Here is a 15,845-nt window from a genome sequence, read left to right as displayed (position 1 = left end):
CTGCGGCCCCGCTCCTCCTGGGCCCGCAATGTCCCCTCGGCGGCCCCTGTGCTGACGGCCTGTTCTGCTTAGAAACAGGCAGGGCGGGCTGCCTGGCCACGGGCAGGAGGACACGGCCCCGAGCCTCCACTCACCGCCTGCCTCGCTCACACATCTCAGCCACCAACCACCGCCCAGTCCCTTGGGGTCTTTAACTCGCTCTGTGCGTTTGAATGCCAGATGGTAGAAACTCCGTGACATCGAAGCCTCCTGTTGCGCCTGCAACGCACACGCCAGCATCATGAACGGCACCGGCAACAGACGCAGCGGAGCGGCGAAGGCGCCTTTGAGAACAGCCGTTTCAGGTGGAAGGAAGGAACCCATGGGATTCACGGAAACCTGCCCGAGGGCGGGCCTGTAGGCCAGCAGGTGTTGAGCAGGCAGCTCACGTTCCTGGTTTAGGAAACACACAGACTCGAGCTCTGTGGTCACCTGGCCACTGCCCAGCAGGGGCTGGTGGGGCGGCTCAAGGGACGGGCCCCTCCCACCCACAGGCCCGGCACTGACGCTCAGACTATGCCTCTGTCAACCCTCGTAATGACCCAGAGGCAGCCGGAGTCACGGACGGAGACTCAGACAAACAAATCATTTGCCTAGAGTCACACAGCTGGTGAGCACAGCCGGGACGCCCATGGTCTGGCTCCCTGTCCAGACCCCCCAGGCTGCGTCCACCCTGCAAGGTAAAGCAGCCCCTCCGTCCCGCCCACCTGGGACTGTGCGGCCAGGCAGGGTCCTCCCCTTCAGGGAGCCCAGCCCCAGAAGCAGATGGCAAAGAGGCCCCACCCCAGGACCCGGCTTGACGCCACAAGTGGGCTCTCCCAGCCCCGTCTCGTCTCCACCACGGTTCCACCGCCAGACGCAGCAGGAGGCGCCTCACGTGAGGACCAGGGGGCCCCCCACGGCCCCTTCCACCCCCAGGACTGCAGCCCCAGAGCCAGGCCACATCCCGCCCCCAGGAGCCTGGGCCCAGCCCCTGGGGCCCATCCACCACCCTGTGCACACAGGAGGGCCCGTCTGTGACCTCACACGCCCAGGGGAGAGGGCGGGCGGCCCATGCTTGGTCATGGCAAAGCCGGGTCCCCCAGGGTCCCTGTGCACCAGGCCTGGGGTGGACTGTGCTGAAGGCGGCGGACAAGGAAACCGGAGCAAATAACCGGGAAGCTGCAGCCACACAGACGAGCCCCCGGACCCAGGCACACGCAGGCGTGTGCACACACAGATGTAACCTGCAGCCTGCTGACGGCTGCCAGAAGGGGCCGCCGAGTGAGGCTGATGAGCCACTTTTGGCCCAAACAGTCCAACAGGCAGAGCAGTCTCGCAGACTCTGGCTCTGGGAGCCACGTGTGCAGGGGAGTCCTCTCCAGCACCCCAGGCCTGCTAACTCCTCAGGGGGCCTGGGCACGGCCAGCTCTGCTCTGACCCTCGCGGCTGGGCAGCCCGAGGGCGGCCTCGAGACCAGGCCTGAGGTCCCCGCGTCTCCCCGCCCAGCTCCGGGCCCTGTTCTCACTCCTGACGCATCACGGGGCAGGGTCGGGCGGAGCCTCGGAGCCTCTGGTCCCCGCCTGGCCTCATCCCCGACCACAGGGCTCACGGTGGGCCCTGACCCGGGGCCACGTGGACCGGGCCTGCTCTGCCTGGCGCTGGGGCAGGGAAGCAAGCCCAGCAGGGGGGCTGGGGGGCCTAGCGGGCCCTTTCAGGAGGGGCTGACAGGAGATGTGGGCAGGTTGGCGTCTGTCCCAGATCAGGCCTGGCAGGTGCGGACAGGCGTCGGGGAAGTGGGTCCCCAGGGCCCGTGGGAGGGAAGCTCTGGCCTTCCAGAGAGGCCCTGGAGGAGCAGATGGGCCCTGGGGGCGGGGTCAGCCCGGGGTGGGGAGGGGATGGGGCCGGGCCAGGTGGCGGGGGGCAGGCGGGGGAGGGAGTGGATGGGGAGGGGATGTTGCCAGGCGGGGCGGGGTTTGGGGTGGGTGAGGACCACTCGTAGGCCCCCCTCCCCCGACCACACTGCTTTGCCCGTCTCCCTCTCCATCCCACCTTTGCACAGGGTCTGGGAGGCTGTGAACGTCACAGAGACATGGCTGGGCCCACGCACTGGGCCTGTGCTCGCCTGCCGGGTCTGGGCACGGGGCCACAGGGCAGGGCCACAGCGCTCAGGCCCAGCCCTGATTCCGGCCGCCGCTCCTCCGTCCTCCCAACTCAAAGCTGCCCTGTTAGGCACGGCTCCTGCAGCAGGGTCCCTTCCCGCTGGTCAGCTTGCCAGAGCTCAACAGCAAGGAAAGCCTCAGACCTTCCACAAAGCTCCCCACGTGCTGACAGCGCCGCACCCGCCCTCAGGCTCCACGGCCGCCAGGGCCATTCGCGCACTGGGCACAGCAGGACGGGGCAGGCGTCCCGGGCACGCAGATGGCCACGAGCCCCCACTGCCCAGCGGGCACCCTGCTTCGTGCTCAGCCGTGTCCAACTCTGAGAGCCCAGGGACTGCAGCCCGCCAGGCTCCCCCGTCCACGGGCGTCTCCAGGCTCGACTGCCGGGGTGGGTGGCCATTTCCTGCTCCAGGGGGGGGTCTTCCCCACCCAGGGATCAAACCCAGGTCTCCTGCGCTGCAGGCAGATTCTTTACCATCTGAGCCGCGAGCTAGGGGAGAAGCCCCACCGAGCACAGAGATTCCGTAATCACATTAAACACACACACTCTGGGCCACCGCTCTGGAACTGGAGTGACCGCTCCCCCGAGGGCGTAAGCCCGGTGCCCCTCAGGAAGCCAGAGTCCCGTGAGGACCCTCCGGGATCCGTGGTACCTGTTTTGCGCGCAGGCTCCAGGTCAGGGCTGGCCCGTCCGCCTGCACCCTCCGAGTGGGTCCTGGGCCCGGCCAAGGTCCTCGCTGAAGCTGCTCAGGCACCTCCCTCCTCCTGGAGCTGGAACCCCAGCCGAGGCAGCCTGGGGGTCCACAGCCTCACTGTGTGCACAGGCTGGTCGGTCAGCCTGGGCTCCCCAGGGAGGGGCTCCCCACATCCCTCAGGGCGGCGCAGGGCGAGCCCCCTCCTCCGGCTGGGTCCTGTCCTCCTCCCGCGGGTGAAGGGCAGGGCCGGCCGCCCTGAGCTGGACACCAGCACATCACAGCTGCACATCCCCCGGGTGGGGACAGCCCACGCTGAACCGCCCGATACGGCAGCCCCAGGCCCCTGGGAACTGAAGGACAGCCAGCCCAGGCCGGGAACTGAACTTTTATGTTATTTAACTTTAATTTTTCAAATTAAATGACACTGGACGGCAGTGACAGAAAAAAAGATGACAAGCAAGCAAGCAGTCTGAGACGGGTGGCCTCAGGCTCCCCAGGAGAATGAGACCGGGAGGATGGAGAGACAGAACCCGTGGGGGGAGGCTGCCCCGTGGGGAGGGGACCCTGAGCTTCAGACACACGGGCCAACGGGCTGGGGCCGGCCGCGGACGGCAGTGAGAACGGTCTTCACTTGCTTCTTTCGTGAGCCCGAGGGCCTGAGGGCAGCTACAGCAGAGCTCCCCACCCACCAGATGGCAGGAAACCGAGGGCGGCCCCGGCTGGGGCTCACTGCCCGGTCCATCCACACCAGCGGCAGGAAGGGGCTAGGCACGTGTGTGCAGTCTGGTTTCAGGAGATGTGCACGGGGGCGCAGCCGGACGCTCCCTGTGGGTTCCTGTGGGGAGGGTGAGAGCTACTGCCTGTCTACAGACGTCTGGGGTGTTCAGGACACGCTCACACATTTTCTGTCTTTATGTGCAACAGTCGACCGAAAATTCACGTGGACGTCACAGCCAGAGCAAGAGCGAGGTGCTGCCAGGGGCCGAAGGCCGGACGGTCTACAGCTTAGCGAGCTCTACGGGGCGGCCCAGTGGGCACATGGGGTTGGGAGCAGCCTGGCTGCACACCTCTGCAGGAGGCGGGGCCCGAGCACGGGGCTGGAGCTTAAGAGCAGCACTCAAACCCTGCTCCTTCCGCAGGTGCCCTGCATTTCTGTCATGCAGCCCACAGAAACTGCGTGTGGGGACACGCGTGCACGAGTGCGGTCTGCATGCTCGTGTGTGGGGTGCACGCACAGGTGCGCAGTAAACACTCACTCCTACGCGTGTATGAGCATACGTGTGTGTGGCGTGTGATGCATGCCTGTGTGTGCACGCGTGTGTGAGTGCACACACACCTGTGTGTGCCTGTGGTGAGTACACACACACACGTGCCTATGTGTGCACATGCGTGGTGAGGACATGTTCGCCCGTGTGCACACACATGTGGTGCGTGTGTACACCCCTGTACCCGTGTGTACACACGTGGTGAGCGTGTGTACACCTCTATCCGTGCACGTGGTGAGGACATGTTCGCCTGTGTGTACACACGTGGTGCGTGCATGCACCCCTGTACCCGTGTGTACACACGTGTGGCAAGCACGCTTATGCCTGTGTGGGGGTGACCTGTATGTGTGCACCTCTCCTCGGGGTGAACGTGGCCCATCACGAAAACCCCCTGGGCGAGGCTCCTCTGTCTCCAGCAGTGGGGTGCTCTGAGCTGGGTCCGCAGAAAGTCCGCATCCTTATTGGCCTCAAGTCATCTGGGACCCAGGCCTGTGGTCCCCAGGCTGGGGAGGGGCAGCAGGTGTGCGGGAAGGTGACCCTCCGATGTTATCTTCCAAACGTGATGGGCAGGTATTGGGGGCCCCCAGGGATCCTGCAGGGCGGCTAAGTGGGTCCTTCTGTGACCCTACATGTGAGTGTGCACGTGTGTGCCTGTGTGTGTCTGCACGGGTGTGCACCTGTACCCACAGGGAGGCCTCCGGTGACCACCTTCACTGGGAGGGGGTCAGCTTTTGCCGCAAGGAGGGAGCGGGGGGGAGGGGCGTTTTCCAGGAGACCAGGAACAGGTTTCCTGTTCTGGTGTGTCTGCTGTGTCCGGGTGAGGCCTGCCGGCAGCCAAGAGTTTCAGAATGACCCGCGACCGTGAGCCAGACACAGCGGCCTGAGCTGGCTGTGCCGACCCCGCGTGAGATGGCAGAGCTAGGAGCAGAGGACCAAGGGAAGCTTGTTTGGTGAGCGTGGGGTCCGTGTCTGGGAAGCCGGGGGCTCGTCCACTGGACCTGCGTGGACTGTAGAGCCTGTCTGGTTGCAGATTGCCCCCGGCCTGCCTGGAGTCGGTGCCGCCTGGGGTTTCTAAAGGCGCCCCTTCCCCAGCCTCCGGACTCCCTGGTTTAGGAGACCGCAGTACCGGCCGCGGCCACCAGGTGGCAGCCCACCCCACCCCGGGTCCCACACGTGGGAGGCGCCGCGGGCAGCGTCCCTTCCCTGCTTTACGGGGGGACACCGAGTGTCTCCCCACCTTTAAAGGTGCACCGAACCTTCCAGAAACGCAGCTGCGTGTGAGCTGACAGGTGGCAGCACTTCGGCTTCCCTCACTCAGGGCCGATCCCCACCACGCCCCAGGAACCGCCCCGAAAGCACTGGGGGGCAGGTGGAGGGCAGGTGGGGGGCAGGGCTCGGCGGGCGGGCCCCCCAGATCCCCGCCTGCTGGACGGCCTTTCAGGCAGCCCCTCCCCCGCTGGCCCTTCACGCAGCTGAGGAAAGACCAGTCGGTCCCAACGTGGGGTTTCACCAGATCCCCGCTACACCCTGCACCCTGAAGAAGGGACTGCGAGCGGAACGTGCGTGACCATCACAACCACACGTCCGCCTAGACACGGAGCCGCGGGCCTGGGCCGCATGCACGTCCACACACCACGGGCCCCCAGGGGCGCAGTCACACACGGCCCCTCCTCAGCTTCAACGGGAAGCATGTGCCGGGCTTGCAGGGACCGCGCGGACAACCCTGGAGGTGAGGGGTGGGAGGCTCCGCCCTGCTGGGGTGAGAACTCCTCAAAAGGGGGAGAGGCGAAGGTGCCAGTCCGCCTGAAGGGACGAAGGGGCGGCAGGGGTGCTGCCGTGAGGGACGGGGCGGGGCCCGCCCCCAGGCCTAAGCTGGCCTCACTCTCGTCAATGAAGCCTGTCTGAATAGCAGACTCTCACCGAGGAGCCGCTGTCTGAACTGCGTGCGGGGCAGACACAGACCAACTCCGAGTGCCGGCGAATGGGGACAGCCCGGGTGAGCCCGCGAAGCTGGGCCGCCGGTGGACTGGGGCCTGGGGGTGGGGGGCGTAACGGAAAGCCCCCCACAGGAGGGGGCCTGCACTCGAGAAGGAGCCACCCACGCCGAGGGCGCGAGAGCCAGGGCCCCGAGGCCAGGAGGCCTGAGGGTCAGCAGCACCCGCGAGGGTGGTGACCCAGGGAGGGGAAACCAAGAAGGTGGGGGGTTGGCCTGCTGTGCCCAGAGAAGGCTCACCTCTGCCCTGCCAGAAAGAAAGGGACCTCTGCCCTTTCCACACCTGGGAGTGACCTGAAACCTGAGATTCCTGCAAAGGCAGGGAAGGTCGCCCCAGAGAACCATCTTAGGGGCAGTGGGAGGTCACAGAAGCCCCCATGGTCCCTGGCTCAGCCAGCGCGGAGAGACCACCGCAGTCTAGGGCCCACCACCGCCTCGGCCGGGGCTGGGGAGCCAGAGACGGCTTGTGGCCACTTCCGGCCTCAGGACTCCAGGCCGCACGCCCCTGCACGGGGGCGCGAGGCGGACGGCCAGGGGACGGGGTTGCAACGCGGCGGCCAGGGCTCTCCAGCCCCAGGAGGAGCACACAGCCCACCCGCCTTCGCAGACACCTGCTAAGTCTCTGACTCCCCCACCGACGGCCCAGGGAGGAGGAGCGGGCGCTTGGCTGGCTCCACGCAGGGACCCAACACGGGTGTGGGCGACATCTCCACCCGGGGCAGGCAGCACCACGCTTGGCTCCCAGGTGAAGGACTGAGAACAGGGACTGAGACCCTCCCGAGGCAGCGTCCACACGGGCCTCACTGCGCTGCGAGCTCCACTGCCCACCCTGGGACGGACCTGGGGTTCACAGGCAATGGTGGGGGACAAGCCACAGGGGACGAGGGTCCCCGGGGGAGCACAGGAGTGGCGTCACAGGGGGCTGAGGGCCACGCTCCTCCTGGACACGGAGCGTCCACCCCTGGAGACATCACGGAGGGGAGCTTGCCGAGCTGGCCAGAAGCCCACCCTCCGGAGAACCAACGAGACCACTGGGGCCCACGGTCAGCAGCCCACAGCCAGCCGTCTCCCTGTTAAAATCCTGGGCTCCCTGAAACCAGTGTAGCCGCTCTTCCTTTTACTGGCCTGTCCCCGGCGTCCCATCCCCAGGGCCGGGTGGCTTTTCCATGTCCCCCTGCTGGGAAGCCAAGAGCCATACTCACCGTCCCGGGCCCCCACCCCAAACACCGCGCGGTGCCACTCCACACGGGCAGCCCCACCTCCTGCCCTCCCCAGACCCTTGAACACACTCAAGCAATGTCACCCTGAGGTCCAGGGCCCTCGTCCATGGGACAGGAGCAACACCTGCCTTCCTGCCTGGAAATCCAAGGGTGATGATAAATGAGAGGCAGGACAGCTGGCCTCCATGAAGTCCCTCACGGCTTGCCCGAGGGCCCTAAGGAAGACCGGTCACTCCCAGGACAGTGGCTGGACCACCCACCTCAGCTTGGCTGCTCAGAGCCTGGCCCAGCAAGTCGGGTCCACAGAAAGAGGGGACGGCGTCCACAGACCCCCACCCCACCCCGTGGTGCCCTCTAGGCCCTTCTGCCAAGTGACCCTCACCTCCCACGGCCTGCGGAAGGGCTCTTCCATCCTAACACCCCCACCCACGCTGCGCAGTGAGGCGCCAACGCTGACCAGGTCCTGGCAGTCACACCTGCTGTTCGGCCAGCCTCCAAGATTAGACCAGCTCATCACGATGTGACCTGGAAGCTGGCCGAGGGGGCATGCTGACCGCACCCTCGGGGCAAGCCTGCCCTGCACTCACCTCCCCCTCGGGCACTTTGAAAAAGAGAAACATCAGCCGCCAGGCCACTCCCTGCGGCCCAGCGGGTTGGCTGGAGCAGGAGGTCCACACTTCACCCGTCCAAGGCGGGGCACCCGGGCACCGCTGCATCCGCCCCTGGCCCCCTGGGCGTGGAGGAGTCTCTGCACCCCTCGGATGAAGGATCGGGGCCCTCGCGCACCTGGGGATGCTGGTGAGGTAGGTCATGACATTCTGGAAGTCCTGGTCCGGGACGTCGCTGAAAGCCGGGTAGTCGGGAAAGGTGATGACCGGGCTGCCGTCCTGGCCCCGCCCGCCTGGGGAGAGCGCAGGGCAGCAGTCGGCATCCCTGGGGCCTCAGGGGCGGATGGCCCCAGATCCCACCGCGGGGCCACGGAGCCCAGCGCCCCTGCGCCCCGCCCCGCCCCGCAGGATCACAGAGCCCCCGCCCCCGCCCCGCCCCGCCCCCGCCCCCCGCCGCCCCGCCGCCCCATCCCCCACCCATGCCCCTGCACCCCGCCCACTCCCGAGTCCCGCCCCCTGCGCCTAGCCCCACCCATGCCCCGTGCCCGCCCACCACACCCAGTCCCGCCCACGAGCCCGGCCCCGCCCACGTCCCACGCCCTTAGCCCCGCCCACGTCCCTGAGCCCCGCCCCTGGGCCGCGCCCCGCCCCGCCGGGCCGGGCACTCACCTGACAAGTACGCGAAGCGCTTCTGCAGCTGGTCCCGGATGTCGGCGGCACAGAGCGGGCTGATGTCGCGGTGCATGATCTCATCTGCGGGAGGGCAGAGCGGACGGACACGCAGTCACCGGGGACCGCCCCCGCGCCTCGGCTGGATCAGCCCCACCGCGGACACCGAGGGGACCAGCGCTCGCGGGCCCGACAAGGGGGCTGCGCTTTCCTGTACAGAAACCCTTGTTTCTCAGCGCACAGAGAGCTGTGTGCGGAGTGAGTCATCAATATTTAACGTGTGATGTGCGTCAGAGGCACGCAGAAAGGCGCAGGGATGGACACAGAGGGACGAAGGGACAGAGAGGGGCGGGCAGGCAGAAGGGAGGCCGGGGGTGCAGAGCAGCGCCGGGGCTGAGGACGGCCCCCGGACAGCTGCTCAGGGAGCCGGCCGCTTTGGTCTGCAAGCGCACAGCCATGTCCTGGAGGTGGCCTAGGCCATCCCCGGGGCCCTCACCTGCTGTCTACACAAGGACTCGCTGGTCAGAATGGAAACCTGCACCGAAGTGGGTCCAGACACACACCTGGCGCCTCACCCCTGCCAGACACTGACCCTGAGCAGGGCTCCGAGCCCCTCCACAGCCTGACGCCTGCAAGTCCTAGACCGGGCCGGCAGCGCCCCAGTCACAGCCTGGAGGCATCGGCCAGAAACAAAGGATTAGCAAGACTCCTGGGAACACAGACACCGACAGGGGCCTGTGAGGTGCTGGGGCGTCGGTGGGCGGGGCCAGGGTGCTGGGCCCACAGGACCTGCATCTTAGCGCTTCCTGCCTGCTACCGCAGGACTGACATCCCGCGTTTGGTGTCTGAAGGCCTGGGTGTCCTGGAGAGTTCTCTACAGGCACTCACGACTCACGCTGGTCACTGGCAAATGGCTAAAGTCTATACCCGGATTAAGACACAGGCCCCTCACAGGCTGGAGATTTGGGCCACCGAGGCCTGGGAGAGAGCTCCACGGAGGGAGCGAAACGCCCTCCGCCCTCCGCGTGGCCGAGCCTCCACCCCGCAGTCAGGCACGCGGGAGCAGGTGCTGTGTCAGATGCACGGCAAGTCCCAGAACCCGGCTGTTGTCCGTGGACCTGCCGCCCCCACACCGGCTGCCCTGTGAGTCTGCCTGGTGCAGACGAGGAGGGGGTGGGGCCATGCCCCTGGCCCGCTGGGCCCACAGAGCGGGCAGCACTCCGGGTCTGGGACTGAGCGGGGGTTCACGCCCATCACACTCAGGGCCAGGGCTCTGGCAGTCGGCCCACGGCAGCTTGGGGCGATGCAGGCCTCCCTGTGCACGGAAACCTCTCAGCTCTGCTTCTTTTGTGGGAGAAAAACAGCTGGAAATGATTGTGCCAAGAGAACGTGAAGTGTTTCTAATTCCAGACGTGGTGGATCACCGCCGTTACATTGCGTTTGTTTGGAACACGCGTCGGGTGTGAGACACGCAGCTGCGAGGAGGCTGGGAGGCCAGATTTCACGCTGCCCACACTGTCTGTCCAACATGGACCCTGGGCTCCTCGAGGTCAGCTTCCGCTGCCCAGGGCAAGCATGTCAGGGAGATGTTCCCCTGGGCAGCAGTTCAGGTTTCAAAGCAGGGTGGCCTGCACGGTCCATTCAGACAAACAGACACGACTCCTCCACATTCGGTGGCTGCTGGCTGCCCCGCAGAGAGCGGAGAATCCCCAAGCAGTTTCCAGCCACCTCGAGGCCCGCGGTGTGTGTCACGTGGCCCCCCGTGGACGGTGGGTGCTGGGGGGAGACACTCACTTCTTTAACCTGCACTCGAGGGGCCGAGGCTGGTTGAGAAGGAAGTGAGCTGCCCGCCTGCCCCTTCTGTGGTCTGGGACGGGAAGTGGGGTTGCCCCGCCCACTAGCTCAGGGTCAGGGTCAGGGGCAGGGGCCACCCAGCTCCTCCACAGACCCACTCTGTGTCTGCACAGAGCCTCAGTTAACCACCGAGCCCAGCCTTCCTGTGGCCCAAATGTGCACGGAAACTCCAGGCTGTGACCCGTCAAGGGCCCTTTGAGGCGGGAGGGGTGCAGGGGGGAGCTCGGGAGGGGCTGGGCACCTGGGGTGGGAGGGGGTGCTCAGGGCCCCGGGCCACAGAGCCCGCTGCCCGGTCAGGGGACAGTGGGAATGGCCCCTTGCTGAGCTCATGGCTCAGCCGTCCGGAGACCCAGCTCAGCTGTACACAAGGACAAAGGGGAAGGACCCCCCCCCCCCGTCCCGCACTGGAATCTCTGCCCACAGAGCCGTCCCCCGAGTTCCGCTTGGTCTGGGCAGCATCAGAGAGTCAGTGGCGGGTGGGGGGGGGGCACTCTTTCATCTTTACACCGCTTCATCTTAACACAATCAGACTCTGGCAGCAAACTTCCTTCCTTTGGCAAACTGACTCTCTTTAGGACGAGGATTTCGTAACACGTCGTGGGCAGCCTCTGGCCCGTCCTGTCTTCGGGAAGGGCCTCTGAGTACCTGCGTGTTTGCTGCCCCACTTGGGGCAGGGAACACATACGGGGCGGGGCTGGCGGGACGAAGAGTGAACCCTGTAACCCTGGAAACCCACCCCAGGTGGTGGTCGCCAGGGTCAAAGGGGCCTGGCGTTCAGCTTTGGGGGCCGGCTCCTGCCTCGCCGGTGACCTTGCACCTTGCCGCGAGGAGACAGGAGGCTGAGCAGGGCTCCTGAGAAGGGGTCCGAAGCTGGCCAGAGGCCCTAGGCTCCCAAGTCCACTAAGTCCATCATGAGCTGATTCGCTTCCTTGTTTACATCGGGTTGAACGTCCACACCCAAGGCTTCCGTTTGTTTTCTATCAAAATACATCCACGATGCCCTTTCAGAGTCCAAGGTGGAGGGTCCGTGGGGCTTCCACCTGCTCACTCGGGTGGGAGTCCCAGCTCACCAGGACCCCCCACCCCCCAGGAAGGCAGGGAGGAGTGTGCCTGGGGCTTCGAACAGCTCCGGCCTGGCCCTCGGCCAGGGTGGGCCAGGTCAGCTCCCCAAGTGTCCGGTCCAGCAAGAGTGACGTCTCCGTGGCGACCTGTGGTCTGACCCGTGGCTCTGGGGTTAGCCCTCCGGGATGCTGGAGGCCTAGAGCCACCGGGGCTGAGTATGCTCTCACAGCCCAGCCCGGGCATTTTTAAGGAGTTACTTGTCCCTGGATTAGGCACAGACAGTTCCCATCATGTACGATGCATCATTAACTCGGGGCACCAACAGTCTCCCGATTTCCTGATCTCAGAAAGTGAATCCTCACGTATTTTAAAATAAAAGTCCCCATATGAGAAGGTGCTCGACCAAACTTGTCCTCAGGGAAGGGCAAGCACGTGCAGGTTTGAAAACCGAAGGGCAGAGACCAACGAGGATTCGAACGTCAGTGCCCCAAGTGACCGGGAAGCAGGCTGCGGGCCCTGAAGGCGCTGCGTGTGGCTGAGAAGCCGGCGAGGCGGCGGGGGAGCCGACGTGAGGGAGAGATGCAGGAGAGCCTTGAAGGGCTGGCGGCCTGCTGGCCGCACTTCAGGGAAACATGCATCTTTGGATGAAGCAGGACATCCAGCTCTGAACTTATTCTCACGGACAGATAGCGAGAGCAATGGAGGCCACAGAGAGGCTCTGGGAGCTCCAGCCATGCGGTGCCAGGGCTCCGAGGGAGCGTGTCGGGGGCTGGTCTCGCCTGCCCGGCCGCAGCCCAGAGGGGACATGAGCGGCGGGCAGGCCCTCTTTGCAGAGCTCCGAGGGAGGCCTCCCCGGCGAGGCCTCCTGGGGAGGGGTCCTGATGAAGCAGGTCCAGACCTGGGGGTGGGGCGGGCCCCAGAAGGAGGCTTGGTGGCCGCGATGGGCCAGTGTAAACACACCGCACTGAGTGCCCCGCCTGGGTGGGACGGACGGGGTGGTTCACACACACCCGCCAGGCCTGTGACCGCCCAGCGAGGAGCGGGGCGGCGGGCAGGCCAGGCACACAGGGGCGGGAGGCCCAGGGCGGCTTGGGGGCCTCGGGCGTGGGGTCCACACGGAGTCTGGGTGCCAGGTCTCTGCGGACCTTTCATCACCAACAAACGCGGCTCCTCCTGGGGACCCCGCTCCTGCCCAGCCCTCGGGTGCAGCTCCTGAGCCCAGCCGGCCCGCCAGGCAGGGCACCACACGCAGGGACCCCCGGTCACAGTCACAGCGGGCAGAGCCCGCCGGGCCGCACGAGCCAGGCCCCTCTCCTGGGCTCTCGCTGCCCCTCCAGCGGCTGGACGCCCGCCTCCACCCCGGGCCTGAGGCTCGGTCCTCGCCCAAACGTTCCGTCCTTCTCCAGGCGCCCGGGCCTGCGGCGCCTGCCTGATGAGTAGAGGCCACCACCTAAACTCACGCCCACTGGCCCGAGCCCCGGGGCCAGCACACACCGGAGACGGGAAAGACAGAGATGGTGAGAAAGGCGTGGGGAGACCCAGAGAACACGCGGAGGAGAGCAACAGCGGGAGGGAAGCCTGATGACCTGTCCGCAGACGGCAGACTGCAGGCGTGAGTACGGGTCGGCACTGGGCGCACGGCAGGGAAGGGCCGCCGGGCCAGCGGGTCCAGGGCCTCTTCGAGGGAGGGGGCTCCCAGCACAGGTGCCAGCGGCTCTGGGAAGAGGACGGACACTTTCTCCGGTAGGAAAACAGACGTTTCCAGAGGCTGGGGCGAAGCCCTCCAGCCCTTGGGTCCCCCGCAGTGAATCCACGAGGGCGCAAGGGAGGACCCAGCAGCTGGCAGGGAGCTCGCTGCCCAGGGACGGGGGCAGACCACAAAGCCCTGAGCCCGAGAAGCTTGCCTTCCAGGATTCCAGCCTCGGCACCCTGACGCCGCACGCTGCCCCCCAGGAGAGCGTGACGCCCCTGTCCACGCTGCCCCCCCGGAGGAGCGCGACGCCCCCGTCCACGCTGTCCCCCCAGGACGAGCCCTGTGATCTGGGTGTAAGCGTGATGACTGAGGTTTCCGCCCCGGCCCCCCCAGCAGTCACCCTCTGAGCCTCATCCACCGGTAGGTTCACACACGCAGTCTCCTCTCTATGAAACTGGAAACTTCAGACACGGAAGGCGAGGGTGTGGCTAATTCGTTACAATTTACAAAAGACCTATTTAACGAATTACTCCTCAATCCTCAGCAGAAATACCCACTGGAGATGAGCTCACAACAGAGCGCTCCAGAAGGAGCACCTTCCATCCCTGGAAACGTGACCAGGAAGCCCAGGTGCCTCCGCCCAGGGCCACCTCTTTGTTCTCGGTCACCACAGGCGCGACTCTCCCGGGGCGGGCAGGTACGGGGGCGCCAGCTGCAGACCGCCCCCTGCGGCGCCCCCCTGCCTGCCCTGCTGGTCCCGCCCCTGCTGGCAGGGAGACCCCCACCCCCAACGTCCCTGGGAGCGGAACAAAGGAGCTTCCAGGCTGAGCGCGGCTGCGCCCTGGTGCCCGGCAGGCGCTGCTCAGGATGGGGGAGAGGACGGGGACAGGTGGGGAGGGGGCCGGCCAGCCCACCCGCCCAGGAGGCCCCCTGCAAGCTCGCTGCCGGCGAGCAGGTCCCTCGTCCAGGCCCCGGGGCCCCCGCCCTCGCGCACACCCTCGGCCAGCCCACCTGTGCGGGTCTTCAGGAGCAGCCAGAGCGTGGACAGGTCCCGCGACAGCAGGGAGAGGAGGCTTGGGGTCATGCTGTCGCCCGCCGGCCGCATCAGGAGGCAGCGCCCCGCCACCCGGCACGCCCGCGCTGGGCACACAAAGGGAGGTGGCTGGGCTCCATGCCGGCCGCCCACCCGCGGGACAAGGACCAGGCTCTGCCCGGAGCCCGCGGTCCGCCTGCCTGTTCCGCTCGCAGCCGGCAAACTGCGCTCGGCGGGGTGGTGCTCGGGCTCCCCGGGGCCGGCTCCCTCCCTGCCGCCCGTCCCAGCCCTCCCTGCAGGGCCCCAGGCTCAGCGGCTCCTAAGCCTGTGGGCGGTCGGGCGGGCCTGGGGGCTGGGACCACCAAGACCTCCCGGGGAGACCCCTCAGGTCCTCAAGAAGACCTCAGAATGAGGCACCCCCGCCCCCCAGCCTCCCCGGGGAGTGGGGCCCGGGGGAGCTCGTTAAAGCGCAGGTCGGGTTTGCAGGTGGTGTGATGCTCTCTCCGAGGACCCAGTCTCCAGCAGGAGGGACCCTGGAGGCTGAGCCCAGCCTGCAGGACCTGGAGAAGACTGTCTGTGGGCATCACGGCCCGTCCTCCCCATCCCGGGCACGCAGCCAACTGCGCCTGCCCAGTCTGGGCTCCGGGGCCTCGAACCCAAGCGGAGGCCCTGGAGTCCAGCTGATCACGCCACACGGGGCCGTGGTCACTGCGTGCCAGGCGCCCCGTCCACGCCCCGCCGCCTGTCATGTGGCTCGGGGTCTGAGCTGGTCTTCCCTGGATGGGCCCCGTGTCCCCCTCCTCATAGCTCCTCTGTGGCCTCTCTCTTTCGGCCTCCCGCTGACACTGGACAGGCCTCCTGCCTCGGGCTCTCACACGGGCACCCGGGGCACCAGGGCCGGGACCTTTCCTCGGAGCAGGGGCGACTCTGAGACCCACCCACACCTGGCTCAAATGGGCACGCAGGCCACCGGGGCCAGGGACCTTCTCTCGGAGCAGGGGCGACTCTGAGACCCACCCACACCTGGCTCAAATGGGCACCCAGGCCACCGGGGCCAGGGACCTTCCCTCGGAGCAGGGGTAACTCTGACCGCCCCCCAACACCTGGCTTACACCCCAGGCGGTTCCAGTCTCAGCCCAGCCTCCAGGGTCACGATCCAACTCCTCGGAGACGCGGAGACCGGGATGGCCCAAGCACGGTCTGCTCCGGCCCGAGTAGGTGACCGCAAGCTGGAAGTGGCCGTTCAGAGGCCCGACGTGCTCTGGCGCGGTCACACTGCTGGGGCTCCATCCCTCTCGCCTGCTCTGTGGCCCTTTCTCCCCGACTCCACAGCAACTGGGGCCTGACCCACACCCTCCTGACCGACTTAAGTCAAGAGGAAGGCCTGACCTCCAGTCACTGTCTCAGGCGGATTGCCGCGCTGCTCGCCCAGCCGCTGGGCCCAAACTCTGGGCCCCTGGGCTCCACTGCGGGTGCCCTTCTCCAGCCCACGACACAGGATCTACTTTTCTCCTTTCCCTCCAGGCTGTGCTCGAACGTGAGAGGCACGCCCCACCTGCTGTCTGAGGTCCGA

At 66.8% G+C, this 15,845-nt stretch overlaps 1 protein-coding gene across 22 annotated transcripts in view; it reads right to left on the bottom strand.

The window, feature by feature from the left end:
• MCF2L (MCF.2 cell line derived transforming sequence like) overlaps window positions 1-15,845 on the bottom strand; it is a 91,351-nt gene that overhangs the window by 31,356 nt on the left and 44,150 nt on the right. For 18 of the 22 annotated variants that reach the window (XR_006061040.2, XM_042255086.2, XM_027973813.3 and 15 more), the window contains 2 exons: window positions 8,631-8,714; window positions 8,140-8,254 (listed from right to left, as the gene is read on the bottom strand). The exons of 1 other annotated variant lie outside the window; for it this stretch is intronic. Coding sequence is in view for 20 of the 21 variants with exons in the window: in XM_042255086.2 (XP_042111020.1) it covers window positions 8,140-8,254; window positions 8,631-8,714 (199 nt within the window). In the remaining variant the exon portion in view is untranslated. Of the gene's footprint in view, window positions 1-8,139; window positions 8,255-8,630; window positions 8,715-14,250; window positions 14,498-15,845 lie in introns of those variants that run through there. 3 more of the 22 variants (XM_042255089.1, XM_042255092.1, XM_042255093.1) reach the window with 1 other exon arrangement.

This window comes from Ovis aries, chromosome 10 (genome assembly GCF_016772045.2).
Source record: "Ovis aries strain OAR_USU_Benz2616 breed Rambouillet chromosome 10, ARS-UI_Ramb_v3.0, whole genome shotgun sequence".
In the NCBI taxonomy this organism is placed as follows: domain Eukaryota; kingdom Metazoa; phylum Chordata; class Mammalia; order Artiodactyla; family Bovidae; genus Ovis; species Ovis aries.
The sequence above is the reverse complement of the archived record's forward strand: the minus strand, read 5'-3'. Positions and strand labels throughout refer to the sequence as shown.